At 35.6% G+C, this 19,482-nt stretch overlaps 1 protein-coding gene across 2 annotated transcripts in view; it reads left to right on the forward strand.

The window, feature by feature from the left end:
• Positions 1-19,482, forward strand: part of LOC142973614 (uncharacterized) — a 92,513-nt gene that overhangs the window by 33,515 nt on the left and 39,516 nt on the right. For both annotated transcript variants that reach the window (XM_076115492.1, XM_076115493.1), the window contains exons 3-6: positions 1,341-1,506; positions 2,179-2,287; positions 3,187-3,331; positions 4,249-4,378. In XM_076115492.1, coding sequence (XP_075971607.1) covers positions 1,341-1,506; positions 2,179-2,287; positions 3,187-3,331; positions 4,249-4,378 — 550 coding nt within the window. The remainder of the gene's footprint in view (positions 1-1,340; positions 1,507-2,178; positions 2,288-3,186; positions 3,332-4,248; positions 4,379-19,482) is intronic.

Below are 19,482 nucleotides of genomic sequence, written 5' to 3' on the forward strand. Positions count from 1 at the left end.
TCTCTAGAATCGAGTTGAAATAAATATTTCAGTGCCCTTGTGTACGTTGTATCATTTAAAAGCTTGTATATAAGGATTTTCAAATACGTTTTTTTTATTCGCCTGTTTTTCGCTGGGTGGAGATGAAAAAGAATACATTATGAAGCGCCGGGCTGTTATCATAATTATTCCCAAGCCTGTCTGGGATACCGTTCGAAAGTTAGCTCTTATCCGTATTTTTTATTTCTATAGGTATGTACCTTTTCTACTATCCTTTATTATACTATTCATTTTATGAACTTTGTGCTTGATTTTCCCTCTATTTATACTTACAAAGTAATTTTCTTTTGAGTGGCGAGTCGAAGTATAATTACGCGGGTAGGAGCGTGCTTGGACCCTCACATGTCAAGTGTATCGTCGAGTACCGGGCTGGAATTCAAAGCTCATTCATCAATTCAGCCCATAAATGCCCACTGTTAAATGAGCCGGGCTCAAAGAGCACAACGAACCATTGTAGGTTTATTCTCATAGTCAGCGCACTGGTTAAAGGCAATTAAGGAATTGCCATTTACAGAGTAAAACCAGTTCAAAGTCTATAATAATACAAGTTCAAGTTTAATAAGTACAATTCTGTGGTCTTGATGTACTTATTATTTGAAAGTTTACTCTATATAACTATCTAAAAATTTAATTTATAAATATTGAAAACAAATCCTACTTTCTATGCGCCATTTTTCTAATAAAAGTACGCTTAGTGACTTCGAATCTATCTTCTAATTGATTATGATAATAGTCAATGAGAAATGAGCGGCAAACAGCTTTAACTGTTCGAGTAATGATTGATATTAATCTAATCACGTAGTAGACATGTTTACATTTCCCTCAGGCCATGGGATTATACCCACATTATCAATGGCCGTATCAGTCATTAAGCTACATAATAGTCTGCCGTACATAGCAAGATGTATTTATAACTAATAGATCACCGAATTTAATTAAACGCCATCCGCTTTAAATAGAACAGACGGTCAGGGATACTTTTCGTTGTAAAAATACATATCTTTTAAAAGCATGCTCGTGCCAAAGCATGTCCATAAAATATACCAAGTCCTGTTAGAACTAATGGATCACTCGAATACTAGTTCCACGTGAGTCTAGAATTAAAACAGCCTGGTTATATCTATGAATAACTATTACAAAGAAACGGGTGGCGCAGTGGTTAAGGTCACTACGCCGCTACCATTGCGTCGGGAAGTCGTGGGTTCGATTCCCACACGGGCCAATATTTGTGCGATCCACAAATGCTGCTATCTAGGAAAGATTTGTCTTCAATTATTTTATGTAGTGTGTTATGTTTCCAGACGGTCGACAAAGCAGTATGGACGGAGGAGAGCGGTGCGGCGCGGCTGGAAGCGGTGCTGGTCGCGCTGGTGGAGCGCAAGGCGCGCGCGCTGCACGCCGAGCAGGCGAGGCGGCGCGCGCGCACGCACCCGCTCCTCTTGCTGCTGCGCGATCACATGCCCGACGGTACGGCTACTTTTATATTATACAAAAGAACATTATTTTATTATATTGATATGAAAAAATGAAATTATAAAAAAAAAATACTGCGAATATAGCCTTTATTTTCGTTTCTTCTTAAAAGTTAAATACTTCGTTTTGAGGTCAGAAAAGTGTCGAGACACGTAATTTTAACAAATCTTTTGTCGATTAGTTAAGTAGATAACGTTATCGTTCTTTCTATAAATGTGAAAAACAGAGTTTTCTTTTGAGAGCTCTAGTAATAAAAGTGAAATAAGCACCCACATAAAAATCCCGAAATCGAATTGTCATTGTATTTTTATGGGGTGCGTGAATCAAAAACCCCTTTATTGGTTCAAAGATATTTGTTGAAGTACCATCGTCACCAATAGATGCGTTAGTTATGTGATCGTAAATTGAAGAGTATAATGGTGAAAACATTATTCAAACAGTTTTGTGTTCTATTGCCAATACGACCGACATTTTAATATAATATTTGATTGTCACCAAAGCCCAGTTCTCAGAACTGAATGAACTCGTGGTTGAGTAATATTCTATTACTTAACGTCAGAAGTTCTGTAGACTTAAGTATCGTAGAAATAAAACACTATCGTCTACATAATCCTGGTTCTCAGCTGCGAATATAAAATAATAAATAGGTATATTTTTTGTTTGCAGAGGAGGCCTCGATTATGGGCAGTCCTGGCGAGGAGCTACCACATCACTGGTGCGAGCATGAGATTCCAAGACACAAACATAAGAAGCTTAAACTGCACACCCACCACAGGTAATGCGATTCAAAGAACCCACTTTATTATCACTGCTGACGTTATTAATTTTAAAACTCTCACCCCGGTGTCTGAGATACATTTGGCGGTAGTTTATCTATTCAATAGCGTTTAAACTCATGTAAATAAACGCCACCGAATAGATAAACTACCGCTAAATTCACTCAGTAAACGGGCATGAGTGAGAGAGTTTTGTTTGATTAAAGGTCTCAAGTTGCCCAATTAATGAAAAAACGATAACAGTCCTATTATTTATACATGATACAAAACGATACGATTCTCGTTCAATTAAAAAAGGAAATTTAACAGGAAGTCTCGAATATCAAGTTGATTACGAAATTTTCCTACCATCTATATTTTTCGTAAGTTTTCCTGTTTACTAAAGTTCGAGTATTTTCTGTTTACAAGGATCGTGGATTCACAATTTTTTTTAGTATTAAAGTAGTTCAAGGGCAAACAGTCTAGCTTTAAAGCCTATAACATCTCAGTCTCACAAGGTTCTTTCGAAATCCAATTTTGTTGATTTAACACCCGTGGTCCAACTCGTGCAAGTACGTTTAGTCGTGTAATAATAAATATCCTGAAAATAATACTGTTTGCATTTCTAATACATACCAGCCAATACCCTACCTAATGGTGCTACGGACTAGTTAGTACATATTATATTAGGTCAGGGAAAAAGTATTTTCGTATTATAGCATGCATGAACGTGCAATAAAATATCTTTGGCTTCAAGAATCACAAATGAGTACACCGTTCTTTAGGTTTCTTTCAATGGGCTCGTGAGGTACCCAAATATCGAGCTTTTTTGTGTAGAACAAAGATTTTATTACAAGTTCATACGTACTATAATGCGAAAATACTTTTTCCCTGACCTAATACATTTGTTTGACATCAGGGAGATGCATAGTCCCGAGACGCTGGAGTTGGAGCGACGTCGTCGTCGGCGTCGGCGTCATGCGCATCACGCACACTCGCAGAAGCCCAAGAAACATCGCACTCTTCTAGTGTCAGCTATTGATGAACAGGCTAAAGTTATACATGTAAGTAAAAAGTAAGCGGTCAAGAATTTCCGATATCGTAGCTATTCAAGACGAGCTCGCTAAGTAACAAACAACCACCCTGAATTTAATAAAACAGCAATTCCCTATGTCTCAATATTGAAATTTGTAATAGTAAAGCCTGCTATTCGGAAGAAAAGACGAATCATAGAAAGCGCTGTATTCATATAAAACACTTTTGTAAATTTAATTTTATATCTTACAACAAAAAAATATACAACCGCATTCCTCCAGCTAACCCTAGCTTTTGAGAGTAAAAATTAAAACAACGCTGTACAAAAGAAATGTGAGTGCCAAATACAGACTGTAGAACCAGTCTCTAATTGGAATGACCAATGTTTTTCTAGTCTAGAGGCTGTTTTCAGAGCTTTGAGCGGGAAATGTTTATTTAGTTCACAGCAGTGCAACGCTATCTAGTGAAATATAAGAGTTACGTTAAGTGTGCAGCTACGCTAGATTTGAATGCTTTTGTTAATAGATGGCGCTGGTTTCCATGAGTCAATAGTACTTAAAACACGTTGTGATGTAGACGGAATTAAAGAAATTTAATAATAGATGGCGTTCTGCTATGTCAACACAGACAACCGTATCTATGTATACGGTAAACTGTGTCGCCTATAGGCGACACAGTTTTGAAATAAATATCTGAAGAAGCTATGATGCCCGTCCCATGCATTCGACTCGAAAAACTGACTAGTTTTTATACTAGTATAATATTACTGATAGTTTCCAACCTAGAATGCATATCGCTACCGGTGATTCATGGTTTGAAACTGGAAAGGGTCTCTTATTTTCAAATTCAAGTTTCACTCTAACTTTTTCAATCCAATTACAACAATAGTATTTTTTAAAATTATTTCTCATAGGTTTCAAGTATCTGATGAAGTTAATGTTGGTAGGTTCTGGACCCCGACGAGTTGCCGCGCCGAGCTCGCTACACGATCATGGTGACAGCCTGCCTACTGCTGTTCCTGTGTTTGTTACTTGTCGGCGTCACGCTGCGGATGGCGCCGCTCATTGATGATATGGGTAAGTACCATTTATTCCAGGAGAAGATAGAGGTGTAACGCAATCATACATCATTCACATCAGGAGCGGTTATTCGTTGGTGTTGCAAGAGTTTGTTCAAAGTTACGGACATAAAAATATTAATCGTCTGTGTGGTTAAAAAGATAAAACCTAAGAATACAGCACCTTTTCTCAAAATATAATACTTAACGCTATTAACTTAGTATTGAGTTTAGCACTGCTGCATACATTGGTGGCCGTTTGAAACCGAAAGCGGGAAATTTAAGAAATAGGACTTATTAGAACATAGGCCTTATTTGGGTTAACCATCTGGGGCCTTATAATTTTCATGTGAGCTTTCACTAACATTAGTGAGTTATTAAAGTTTAATTTTTACTTAACCTTTGTGAAAAAATTATTTTGGCAGCAGCCATTAGCAATCGAAAATATCAGAATAGGATTAGATGCGATTTGTTTACTATTAATGAAGAAGAAATTAGTAATACAAACCGAGAGACATGGTGACACACTCGTACTTAACCGACGTCTTCGGCTTCGGTACAACGCTTTGGAACGGCAAGGTAAGTTTTAGTTTAATCTTTAAACATTTTTATTAAGCGTTTACGTACCCTGGTAGCTGAACCATTAAAACCCATAATTTTGAAACAAAACATCCATACGATACATGTCATATAATAGTTTTAAGTGATGGACTCAATAGCATCGTCCAATAAGTTGAAATCTATCTACATATTTATACCTTATCCTATCGATTTCCTTGCGGAGGTCAAGCAGTTCCCACCTTTTCCACTCTTTTCCCAGTGTCACCAGTCAATGTGAGTTTACATTCTGGCTGCATGCTGGTCTATTTCAAATAGAGTCGATTTTGTATGCTGATCAGCATGCGTGTTAGCCGCATGGACTATTTGAACTACTTCTACTAGCTACTAGAATGTACCAAACACAGGAAATTGCACAACATTGCGTAACAACTAGTAAACTGGCCGCTAGTGAACGTTACTAACCCCCGGTTTCTGAGTCAATTAAACGGTAGTTTATCTATTCAATAGCATGTTCTCAATATGAGTTTTGACACTATAGAATAGATAAACTGCCGCCCTCAGAAACCGGGGGTGAATCATCTAAATTATCTTCATGTCATACCTACCCTTAGTTACTTTAATATCAAAACGATGCTTACCATTTACTTAACTATTCGTACAAGTACTTTTAAGTCAACTTATAAAATTATGTAATAGTGTTGCGATGTCCAGACATAAAATCGCTATATACTTTGCGTGTAACGTGATAAACTAAACGAGAACGAAACCACTTACGGCTTAATAAGTCTCTTCGCGCGAACTCTCCAAACAAACTTTGATAACTTGACCAACAAAGCGTTAAATCCCATTGGGAAATGTTCAAAGCTCGTTGAAGAGTCACCGGCACTTGAAATATTATTGTTTCCCCCGATAACCTTTAAAGCTGCCATGATTTGCATAAACTGCAATAATAACTGAAATGACTTTACAGACGATTGTAATAAAGAAAAATAATATTCCAGAACAATATATTATTCATACAGCATTTTAAGATACATATTTCAACTTTGTTATCTAATTTTAAATATCGCAGTTTCAAGGTAAAAAAATATACGGAAAAGAATTAAACGTATTGTGATAATCACGTTAATGCATTTTTTCTTAGCGCTCACAGTTAGTGGCCATTATGATTTTAATGCAAGAAGCTCAGTGCATTCTAGCTACGTAGTACGACCTCGGCGTATAAACGTGAACATTTTAGCGCAAATGGACTCCAATAGACATTAGAACTGCGAGTTCTTAAAGGCTTAGTAAAGCTTACTTTTACACTCTTATTAGTGTCTAATTTCGTTGTAAAACTTTTCAATTAAGTTACTCAAAGGCTTTCGTGGACATTCATCTATCTACGTAGATTGAAATGAATGATTATATTAAAATCTCTTTCGAAACCTTTTGTTATTCTTTCTTTTGTGGTAAAAAGAACAATGTGAGATACGATCTTGACAACTTAAGAGATAATAGAGTAAAAGATTTGGGGTAGGTTTTTAAATTTTAATACGCGCTGCATTATGATTATGAGTAAGAATCTGGTGAACAGTGTAGTTGATTGTTATAGTAATTTGTCTGACAAGAAGTTTATTTGATAATATTGTGGGAGATGTTGGGTACTTTATGCCGCAGGACGCGGTGAGAACACTTTATTAAATTTTCAATTAGGGTGTTAACTTGTGTGAGAGATAAAATAGCCTTTGTGTAGATGTTTTCTACAAACTTCTACGTGCCGGGAAAATTATATGAAAAACGAGACACGGCACGATGTAATTACATTCTTTTGTTTTAAAAAAGACTCGTCTCTTGTGTGATGTGTCTGTGACGTGCACCATTTATATGTAGATACAACTTTGAGATCAAATATCGTCATTGGCAACCAATTGAGAGAGGATATTACACCTCTTGATTTCCCTTTGGGATCCCCTTGAGGATTATACCCAAAATGGTTATAAGATTATTACTTATATGAACGGGTTTCTGCGGAATGTATGACTGTATGAGTAAGTACACATCTAATCTCGTCCTTTGAGATTGTGACACAGACAATTTGAGACGGTTATCGTTTAACTTAATTTTCTAGTCGTAGTAAAGAAAGCTGTGTTTGTTTATATTTGAATATATTGTTTAGTATTTGAAGAAAATAAACATCAAATTACGTACCAGAAAATCTAGTATGTCATATAAATAGAACGCGTCTGGTTTTAATTATACGTGTTATTAGCCCGCATAAAAACTTTTTCTTGTCGAATTTACTTTATCAAAACTGTAATCTAAACTATCCTAAGAGTTAATAGAAAAGACAAGGTAAACAGTCGCAACTGTCCACTGCATTCAGTTTAAACAAAGAGATAGTGAACAAATAAAATGAAAGCTGTAGGTAAAACAAACATGTGAACGAAGAAACCCTTTAGGGCTTATTCTTACAGGACAAACAGTCCACAGATTTAGGTATTTACTAGGAAATACCATATGTTATAATAGTACACATAAGAAGAGTTAGCTAGTAAAGCTCGCTAAAGATTATTGAAAAACTGTTGCTCAGTTATATACGATTTGCGTAGATACAATTTTGTAGAGGCGTAGGACGTAATAGAATAAATGTTTTAATGCATAGTGGGCATATATTAAAAAGTTTGTTACTGTTGCTCCACTTAAAGCCCTGGAATCAAAATGATTTTTTTCTCTGTAAAATCTTCTCACTCGTGCTCCTCAACAATTTTTTTTTCTAATGAGAAGTAACCCTAATGAATCCGTGTCGCTAATAAAAGTGTCGTATTTTTATCTGCCAGCGTCGTATCTGTGTATTTTAAATTACTTTATGCGATGCGTGCGTCTGTTTCACGTTAACTAACAAATTCTATTACTGAGTTTACTGACGACTATTAACTTACGCTGTGACTGCGCGGCGCCTCCTGCGCCTCCTACTACGCGCACTTATTGGAATGAAGGAGTACTCAAGTTCGGCTGTGGTATTCACTGTAATTATCGCCTATTCATCGCGCGACTCACACTCGCGTTGAGAAAGCTAGATAACGTGGTACGTGCTCACATTCATATATTATGTACCAGATTTTATGCTAATATACATTGGATTAATAATGTCTCGCTGTAATTGCCAAACACGAACAAGTGCGTTTGATTAGCGTAGATGGATGGAATTGATAAGCGATGCTCGTAACGTACTACTGTTTTATTCCGTATATGAAATAACAACAACTACTTTGAAACAGCGACGAAATGGTTTAATGCGGAAGATGCTTTTCTATACAAAACGTAGAACTCAGTATTACGTAGATTCTATCTATTTTCGATGGCGGTAGCAGATTATGCTACGTGCCAATGTTATTAAAGTTACGAGCTCATCAAAAATACATGTTTATCCGCTATAATTGAATAAACCAAAAGGCTACTAAATAAAACATCGCATACATTTAATATTTATGAAAACAAAGAGTACGGAATAATTTAAGTTTAACGAGAGCATTAGTGTGAAAACGGAATGAGTAGTAAATTATGATGACGTTTATGTCATAATATCTTAGGTAGAGGTAAGATATTGTGCAGTATAGTTGAAAACTTCGGTTGGTTGGTGGCGTGTAATCATGCTCCATTCACCGGATTGGCGGCACTGACGTTCCTCCCGGGGATTTTACTGCCGTTCTTATAATACATTGCGATAGCTAACAAAAGTTGCTACTGAAATATTTTACATCCAGCTAATGATATTATACAGAGTTGTTTGCACATGCCACAAGTGAACAAACTTGGTCAACTTTATTCAACTTATACGAGGTCGCCGATTCTTGGAGACTTGATATTAAATAAAGTTTCAGGCCGAGGTTGTTCGCAGTTTTAGCTTTTAGGACAGTGAATGACATTTCTTTGACGATGACAGTTTTGACATCTTAAACATTTGTAGCACATTTGTTTTTAAAAGATTCTATCTCATCATTTTTGAATAGCGTCTTTTCATTGAACAGTGCTCCCAGAGGCTTGGCGCGCTGATTAATTTTGCATGTAAAAAGTCTTGATAAGTTCCTCGATACTTGATAGTAGCACGAAAATGCAAAAGTCTATTGTATAAAAACTTCCCATTTTGTATATTAAACTATTACCATTATTTTTGTGGCCTTATTTCTAAGGTAGTTTCATTACAAATTGATGAAGTAATAAAAAAATAATAGAAGTGATTGCTGCACTTGGTTTGCTATGACGGAGCACATTTGTGTCAACCACCCTATGTGTATGACGATGGCGACTCAAATGACAGGCATGAGCTTGTTACGACCTCGTTATTTTTGACATGGTTAGAGGGTGACAATACAGTCACCGTGACAATCCATCCATCCTAAATATAGATTTCTTATTAATCCAATTCACTATCATGAGAATACTATTTCCTTTTATTAAATCGATCAGTGACGGAAACCCCTCTATACTTTTAAAGATAGATTGTAATAAAGCTTAGTGGACAACGACTTGATGTATTAGATGTTCAATGAAACAAAGAGAACAAATAACTACACTATCGGAAATTACCTAGGGGACCACTACTACTTTATTAATTGAACAATTTCGCTTTTTTATTAATGTTGTGGAATTCGTACTCCCACTGTTTATAACGTTTCGTTTTGAGTTTTTGATTAAGAATTATTTTCGAGTTTTAGTAACTATAATATATCTAACGTTTACTGTCTTATGGTACCATATATCATTGAACTAATATCTAAAGATAATACAAAAGAACGTGCAATCTTTGTGTTCCAATTGCTATTAGTTTTATCTGCATGTTTTCGTCAGTTTCAGATTAAACTTAATATATTGTTGAAGTTAATGTGTTTGTTTTCTGAAACCGGCTATCTCATTGGCCAAAATAGCTCTACTTTAATTAAAGTATCAGTTTTTAACAGGAACTGTACCGATATTTCCATACTTTCAGTCTTCCGTTGTTTCAACGTAATCTATTAATATCTGATGCAAGAACTGAAAGGAGTTTAGGTCTGCAACCTTGGACTTAGGACTTGGAGGCCACAGGGAATATTATATGAACCTTATTCTTAGACTACTCTGACCAGATTCGACTTTGAGAATTATTTTATTGTGTAAGGTTTGGCACACTGACTTTTAGCATACTCAAATTAAATCTCTTTATTATGTATTCAAATATATTGATATACTTACTGCATAGATAACTCTACAGCTAAAAATAAAACGACTCGCTAATAGTTTCGTAGATTAAAACATATACAAACTATATCTGAACATTAATATTTCTAATGGATTTTGGTAAAAACAACGAGGAAGCGTCCTCGTTCTCGCTAATGGCCGATGAGTTTTATGTTTTCCGATGAATTCGCGATCTAAGATCATCTGTTCTGCTCTAGTTGTGAATAATGGTGTTCTTGAGTACAGTTATAATAAACTGGGTCCTCAGACAAGAGGGCATGTCGGTGTCTCGAACAGACGCCTGTTATACCACCATTCATCGCATATCACGAATTTCGGCGTTAATTAAGCACTGCTGTTCCAGCGACAACTATACAATACGACATCTGCCAAATGTATAGTGTGCGTGATACTAAATCATATTCCTTAACTATTTATTAAAATTTGTACGCACACAGCTACGTAACCAGTCAAATATTTGCCTTCTAAATTATTTAATGTAGGACATATCTAAGAATTAGCATTAGTTTAGTTGTATTATATAATAAAGAATGATGTATTTTTGAATCCAACAAAAATCTTTGTGCCAGACAGATAATCTTGTTACATGTGTTTGACATACGATTTATCTTAGATCTTTATCTTCAATTCCAAAACGGCACAACAATGTAGAAAATCCAAAGAATAAGTACGTTAATCTTCAACTCGTAATCAAAAAACATACATGAAAAGGCAAGGGAATTAATGTTAGATCGTCGACTTTCATAAAGAGGCTTATCATAATCCGTCGATAAAACGCGGCCGAAAATTGGAAATGTCTTAAGCCATTTTATCCGAGTCCTCGTAAGGATATTCCACATTAAGAAATGCCAGAAAAAATGTCATCGGTAAAAGAAAAAAGTGAGCAAATTGGGGTAATTAAAACCTCTGTGAACAGACGTTGTAAGGTAGATAAATTATTTGGGCCACGTCGGCGCCCACGGACGCGGCTGCGACCAACCGCACTGATAACGTCACTCACACTTGACGCTACCTTGGCTTAGCGGGTTTTTACGAAGAATGAGATTAAGTATGAGGGTTTATAACTAAGTATGGCTCTTTCGTTTTTGAGGTTTTGTAGATAATGGAATGAAGGTTATCCTTCAGCGGCTTTCAGCCAGCATTATTGCGCAGACACGTACACCGGCTGCACAATAATGTGTACTGATTTGTCTCACGGAGTAGTTTTAAAGTTTGTTCTTTCTTATCAATATCTACCACAGCACTACTTGCAGCTGTGGATTTATTTCTCATTCAGTCATGACGTTGCTTGTAAGCGATTAATTAAAAGGGGCCGCTATTAGCAGGAGAAAGGATTTATTTTTCTGACTTTAATCACATAGTTAGCTAGTTTTTTGTGCGAGTACTTGGTGAGGGCAATAAGGTTTCTTATTTTTCTTAAACCTTTTATGACATGTGTTTGTATATAATTTTACTTGCATGGAAATTTATAAAACCTAATAGTACAGACAAGTAAAAACGATAAATTTTCAACTTACATAGATATCCTGTTGAATACACGTCGTACAATATCATGGAATCATACGCTAAAATGAGCATATCCGTATAGCACATCAAATATTACCGAGCTACGATACTCCGATCGGATATTATTACAGGTATTACACAAATTCTTGGATCGCTAAATCCGAAATATGCAAACGACGAGACGTATGAACGTACGAGCTACGGCAGAGCCGGTGCGCGCCGGATGAGGCCACATCGCCGGAATGAATAATCGCATGTTGAATTGGACACATAATTAATTAACCGCAACACGGTAACCGCACTCCTTGCACAGACTAAACGGAATATTGTTAGTGCTTTGTAACTTTTTTGCCTTGCTTGTTTCTCCGTTGTTTAGGTGTCTACCGAGATTAAAAACTTTTTGTAGGGACGCTTTACAGCTACAAGGTATCTACATAAGTATATGTATTTGTAAAGAATCTAAATAATGTTCTTCGTTTTCGCCTGTCAATACGCTTTGAACTCAATATTAACTTTTCCTACTCATTTCTCAACTTCATTCACCTTACAGATACGGGTATTATTATTCGTTAAAGGTAGGCACGGCTAGCAGCTATACGTAGGTATATCTACATTTAAATACAAAAGGTCAGTTTTTCCGGTTTTGATAGGAGCTTTGTTAATTGTGGTAACGGAATAACGGGTCATGCTAAAACTGTTGAAGAATAAAAGAAAAAAACAACACTTTTATTTCGACTGGCGGTGGTAATCGTAGAATACAAAATGAAATAATATTTTTCCTTGTCCATCAGGTCAACGACTTTGCTACAACACGAATGTTTATATCACCCAATATACAAATGAGCCATATTGCATCCTTTTGTGACTTCCCTTAACAAACTTTGGTATTAGAAGCCATTTTAATCTGGCTTTCCTTAAAATTTGATACGATAAACTTTACTGTGGCTATATATAAAACATTTTTTAATCCACAAAAGTGAAATTATGTAAATTCTAAGTAATATACACATTGTCGCATTTTTGCTCTGTAGAAACCAAATAAAGTGGCAATCTCAAACCACCCTGGTGTATACTTTGTGTGATATATGTATGTATGTATGGCTTACCATGGATTATTAAACCGTCCTTTTTATGAGGGAAATATATTCCATACACAAACACACCTAACTCTCTGAGAGGGACAAAATACTTTTGGAACTTAATTAATTTTATTTATTTTGTACGCACTTTCTTTTGTAGCAACGTATAAAAATTGTTGTGATAAAATAATCAACAAATCATATCACATATTCGTTCGTGTCTCTTTGTTCGTGTCTATTTCTCGTTCCACTATTCATCTTATTGTTGATATTGTTAAACAATTAAAATATAGATCGTAGCGGGTTCCCAAATGTTCAACAACAATTATAGTAGCAACTGAATTCCAGCCTAATTTCGTTCTTAACACAATAATAACGAAATTGAAATCTAGATTGATCTTAAATTAAAATTGAAATTTTATTCCAGTTTATTTTACGCGTAGGTAGTCTTTTGTCTTTAACCTAAATAAATATTGTAGCAGTGGTACTTTGTACTCATAATTACTGTAATTATTCACTATAGGATTTATAATAACGCTGTCCTGTACGCTACGGTTTAATATGAATATTAAATTGTAAACGTTTAACTCAAACTTAGAATCTGGTGAACTTGGTTTTTATCATGTATTCTTAATTGTCTATTGTCTTATAAATCTTATGAAAACGTATCTTAATAACTTATCCTTAAAAAATCTCAATTTAAATAACTTTTCATGATACAGTACGTTAACGCAACAAATTCATATCTACGAATGTAAACACTTCATGTAGTAATGTTTATACGCTATGAAAATGGGATGGTTCCAACGAACATTCGACAGCTAAGCATTGCCATTAAACATTTATGAATAAACGGGTTGAAATTTTATCTTCTCAGAGGACGTGTTATTGCCGACTCGAGTAGGAAATACATCATCGTGTATTACTATCCGTAGTAAAATATTTTCTAGTGCGAGGAGTAATCGCAGTGAGGGTGGCGCCTCCGTTGGCTGTCATTCTTCTCTCATTAGCGGCGGGCCCCAGTCGACTCGCGTACTCCATTACCATGGCCGACTTACCGTCGCCATGCAACAGACTATCCCAGACGAACGGGTTAAACTTGGAATCTTTCAACAATTGTATATTAAAAATATGTCCATAACATTCCTCCCTCCAAACATTTGCGTCGACAATTATAATACACCTAACACCCGCCCGTATTTACATTTACCAAACCTCGGTAAGTACAAACAAAAAGTTTGCGAATTATTTCTCGCTGTCATTAAAGTTATGTTTTCCTGGGGGTTTTGTGTTCTGTGGGCTTAAAACGTTAGCAAAATAAAACATGACAATTGAAACAATGCGTGAAATAAGTTATGTTTCAATGAATAATAATCAGAAAACCTTATTTGGAATGCGTTCACGTAAATGGCACTAGGAAACGTGTAAGCTTGTGTCTATAGGTGGGATGTAGGCTGAGTCGTAAGCAGTGGAGCACGCAGTGTAAAGTGCTGTCTACGGACGCGTTAGAGCTCGTCAGCTGCGAGGCACAGCTTCATGAATAAAACAAACCTTCACGTGTCGCGAAAACCTGCTGAAAGGTACTTTCGAGTAATCAATCTGGAGTTCCCGCCAAGCTTGTAATTTATACATGACAACTATACTAGGCGAAAGGTCGAGCCCCTTGTCCTATTATAGGGGAACGCTTTTGTCCACAAGTTAAGTGAATCGGGCCATACAAGTCGAACTTCCCGTATTGGAGTCAATGCCTGCATCAATATTGGATCTTTATTGTTCTATCATCCCTATCCCACATGTGCTTTCAAGGAGCAACTTCATTCAAAGTTCTAATCTGTAATGGTTGAGAATTACCCATTACTGAAATTTTGTACAATACAATATAGTGGTAGAGAATAAAACCATTACCACCCGCTTAACATTCGAATAGTCTCCGTAAAATATTTCCGACCCATAGTGATTTCCCTTGTAAGTGATTATTATTGCGTTACTTTCGTCGAAATGGCCCAAAAAGTTCCAATATTATTTGTAACTTCTATCAGAAGTTAAAATAACTGTATGATAAAACTAAATTACTATTTGCCCAGTAAAGTTTAATGCATCACGTTTGTTGTTCAAAAACGTTAAACTAATATTGCCCTCAAAATATTAAAGCAATTAAACTTTTAATAGATTTCTCATTCGGTTCGGTCGTTTTGCATATATGTAAATATATTCAAAAGCGTGCTTATCCCCAGTTAGTCCCGTGGAAGGTTCTGTTCATCGTCAGCACATTTTAATGGAGCTCGCGGCACGGCCCCTGGTTTACACGTTGCGGGGCATGGCAGGTCACAATCGCTCTAGTCTATGTCTACACACGCTTGTAGCGTCGCCTATATTCGTTCACGCTGTGTAGAGTTGCGAAGGAATGTTTCTTATATACCATCTCTCTTTGAATTGTAAAGTAATCTTGAGCGTAGACGCTGTTGAAAGATATTATTATAAATTCAGATCATGTTTACGAGTAGCGATATAATGGCTTACGGGATTTGCGGTCAGGGGAACCTTATTTCCTTTCACGTTGCGATATAACCAAAATAGCTGATGATGCTTTGGTTGTAAATACCTGTAGGTCATTTATGAGTATTCTGAGACATTCATTATTTGTATTTTTTAAGCAAGGTACTGGTTTCTCCACCAAAAGACACTTTGTATTACTTTTATTTACCTTTGTGTGAATAAAGTATCTGCAAAATATAATGATTAAAGTTGTAGATGAATATTGCAGCAAATGTTTATCGCTTGGTAGTGAGAGATATTTTCTCGTTTTAAACTACAACATGGAAGTTGTAATATCCGCGCTGATAATGAAGTTTTCAGTCGGATGAATATTAATCGACCGGAATCAGTATCGTTTTGAACATATCTACCACAAGTATTTATACATTGTCACAATTGTTTATTGAGACAGAAATTTAAAGCAATATATTGTTAATATTACTGTACTATTTTAAGACACCTGTTTTACCTTTTGAATCTTGAATTTTAATTATTTATCATGTCGAGTATTCAAAATACAGCAAAAAAGGTTTTGATATTAGCTCAAGAATATTAATTTTCCTGCATAAAATTGTTGACACAACCATCGTCTTTATCTCGTAGAGTCACAGGTAGTTCATCAATGTTCTTTTGATAAACGTCTTGTATTGCACGGATGAGCTGGTCCTATGTTATAGTAATTAAACCTAGTCTCTCTGGTCTCCTTGGAGCATCTATTTATAGTCACAGAAGATATTAAATAATGGTTCGTTCACATAAATATGTCAACGAGGCACAAAAATTTAAGTAGAATGTTTTATAATTAAGAAAGAAATCTCCTTAGATAATATTTATTCCAAAAAGAATAAAACTTTAAGCGAAAACTATTCGCAACACTTTGTTTAAATAATTCCTGCTAAGTTTCAATTAAAAATCTCTTGTTTTATTTTGCGCTTGTTAAAAATTTCAGAGAATGCTCGGCTGATTTTTTAACGGAATTGTTTAGTAACAGAGCAAAAAACGATGAAGCATCACTTGTTTTTTCGGCATTTACAGAGGAAAAATATATCCAGCGTTATGCAGTGCTAAACTGCTAAAAATTTAGTGTTGCATTTGCATCAAACGGCAAACTATCGCGTTATGGCGGTAATCTGCCGGCGGATGTCTTTCTTAGCTACATAATTTCCTCCTCACTTATTTCTAAACGAGAAAACGTTGGTAGCTCGGTATAAGGTTTCAACTGACAGCACATTTGCCGGCGTCATCCCCAGCACCTCATAACGAGCGTCAAATTGCCTGTACTAAAAATACCTGTGTATTATTATTTACAAGAGCCATTTGTCCATTTAAATATGCAGCAGTTAAGAGTGTGACACTCGCAGATGGTTTTAAAACAAACTGTTTTGAGCTCGACAGTTTTTCATCCACGTAGCGGGTGTTTCTGGCACTCCGTTTAATTGGAGAGATACCTCTATACGTATTTTTCTTTAACACAAAGCAACCTTTGTAGGACTGATATCTGTGAAGGTTAGAGACGCCTGAATCTGATTTAATTTTATTCTAAATATATTGAGTTCAAGATATTATTAATTTAAGTGCGTTTATAACTATGATACTTCATATAAATCATTCTTACTTGTTTGACTGGTAAATATTTATTAAGTACTTATTCCATTTATAGGACTGTGTTTTAAAACATTGCGGAGCAGCAAATTCTTCATAGTTATTGACTTGGCACAAAAAACAGATAGGAAAACGCCTATGTTTGTTACCGTGCATAGTATAGTTTATACTTAAAAAAAATCCTGTCAAATATTATTTATTAAACATTTGTACACACAATTGCAAAAAATGTGTTCAGAATTATTTTTAAGATGTAACAAGGAAAATGAGAAATTTCTTCAAATTCTCTTCTGTTAGGCCAAAAAATGTTAGCAGCATATTTTACAAGTCAAAGGTAAAAATTATTTTTAATAAACTTTAGTGATATTTTTATTAGCTTGAATAAAGATGTTTGTAAATAGATGAGGAATTACTGCTTATTTTAATTTACTGGTACCCCGACTAGATATAAGAGGAAGACTGTGTTCTCTATCTAAACGGTATATTTAGCACAAAATCTGAGCCGTCGTCGGGTTGCCAATTACCGACCTTGTCCTTTCTCCCATGCAGTAGGTAATTAAAATCGTACACCACAAAGTTAAAAGCAATTTGTGCTATTCGGGCTTAAGTGAACAGTGATCTAATGAAATACCTCGCGATTGTTGGCATACCTGTAGTACGAGCGAACCCCCTTTATTGAACTGTAAACTACCATCTGTCTGTTTGAATACGCTTACGTGCTGTTTTCATATTTTATTTAGATTTCTGTAATAGCTCTTCGAAGTAATTGCTGTTTACGTTGATCTACAATGGGGCAATAAATTAAAGTGTCTTTAAAACGAACACATAACTCAAAGTATGACGCATATCCGTATTAATGAGAAGTAGTAAAACTAAGAAGTAACACTTGTAGCTGCCATTACTAACCTTTACGCTGTAAATAGGCGTATAATAGTCGCCACTGACATCATTTTAACGTGCGTACGTCAATACACCAGCCGATGCGGACGAAAGAAAACGCAACACCGCTTTTAAACTGTCAAAATAAAGAATAAAGTCCATTATTCCGTGTTGGTCTTGGAATAAAGAAAAACAGTGTCGTTCCGCAAAGTTTACAACTTGTTAGACGGAAACGGGTAATCAAATAACGATCGTAATCTATGGGATAGTGAACTGTAGTTACAGACAAATATGTACAGGATGAATAGTCATTTTATTGCGCAGACATTATACACATACATGACCTCATTCATACTCGGGTTCATATGTAGCTAATAGCCTGAATCCAGTAGATTAAATTCCACTATTGAATTTTATTGGACTCGGTATAGTTAAGAAATCTTCATGTCCGCTGAAAGTTTATTAAATTAATGTATTAAGAATGTCACGAAGTTGTTCGTGGCGGGTCTCTCTATGTATTATTCATACCGCGGCTCCTTGTGATCGCACAGGGATTTTTCGAACATGAGTGATTTCTAACAATCCCTTTGGACTCATTGAGGAATATACTTTTTCAGTTTTCTCGTTTTTGAATACTAATGGCTTGATAAGTGACTTGACTCTGAACTCGTACGAATTCTGATTAAAAAATGGAAGATAGTCTACTAGTAAGTAAAAACAAACTATTTTTTATATTCTTTCAATCGTTTTCGTAAATTCTGTATTTTCTTGTTTTCCCCATCGCAGAAAATGCAGCGTAATGTTCAATATCTACTCGATTCGACCGATTGTGATAACGATAAACAAAAACCTGGGAAAACATACAAAATAGAAAGTTCTAACTGATATAAAAGTTACCAAAGTTTCTTCTGGCGGAAGATTTGAGGAAAATCTAAGATAAAAATATTAAGCGTGGATTTTGTTAAGTTACTTTGGAAGTGATTGTATCTCTCACTTACCTTTTAACTGACAAACACGAGTTTGTGTACATCTGTACAGTTCAGACAAATGGTCGTTTAAAAAGGCTAATAACTTCATTTAATAAAGAAACCGTTATTTATCGGTTTTTAATAAAATGCATTTCTATTCATTTCTAACTAAACCGAGCGTAAATCCTCCACGTAAGTCCACTTAGCAACTAGCACGTACATACGTGGTACCTTTATGTTTATAAATCTTAATTCCTCGCCAACAAGCCGCGTGAGCCTGTAAGGTCAAATGAAACTAAATGAGCTCTTTTAGCACCTCCAAAGTGACCGGTTTATGTAAAAAGAAAGTGACATTTATCCTAATCGAAGCAACTCAGACAAGTTGGAGCGAACTGTTCTACTCTCTCAGGGTTCCGCAGCGTTACTTTTAAAGAAAGTAGATTTAACGTAAATGTGTTTTAATTCAAATAATGTATAATGATAAGCCACATCACTACAGACATGTATGATAATCTGCTGTAAGTAGGTACGCATATCAATTTTATGTCTTATTTACATAAATAGAATCTTGTTTGGTTGCCAGATACCGAGTGTTTTTGGGAACACGATAATCTCGTATTTGGCTTTAAACATCCAGTCTTTGCACGAACCTCGGCACGGAGGCGAGTCGCAAACAAAATGGAATTTCCATTATTTTCTTTTGATCTCGTACCCTTTATGACACTGGTATTTAATGTACATAGTTTTAGGAGTAAGTTTCTTTGTTGAGTTTCTCC

This window comes from Anticarsia gemmatalis, chromosome 6 (genome assembly GCF_050436995.1).
Source record: "Anticarsia gemmatalis isolate Benzon Research Colony breed Stoneville strain chromosome 6, ilAntGemm2 primary, whole genome shotgun sequence".
Taxonomy (NCBI): Eukaryota; Metazoa; Arthropoda; class Insecta; order Lepidoptera; family Erebidae; genus Anticarsia; species Anticarsia gemmatalis.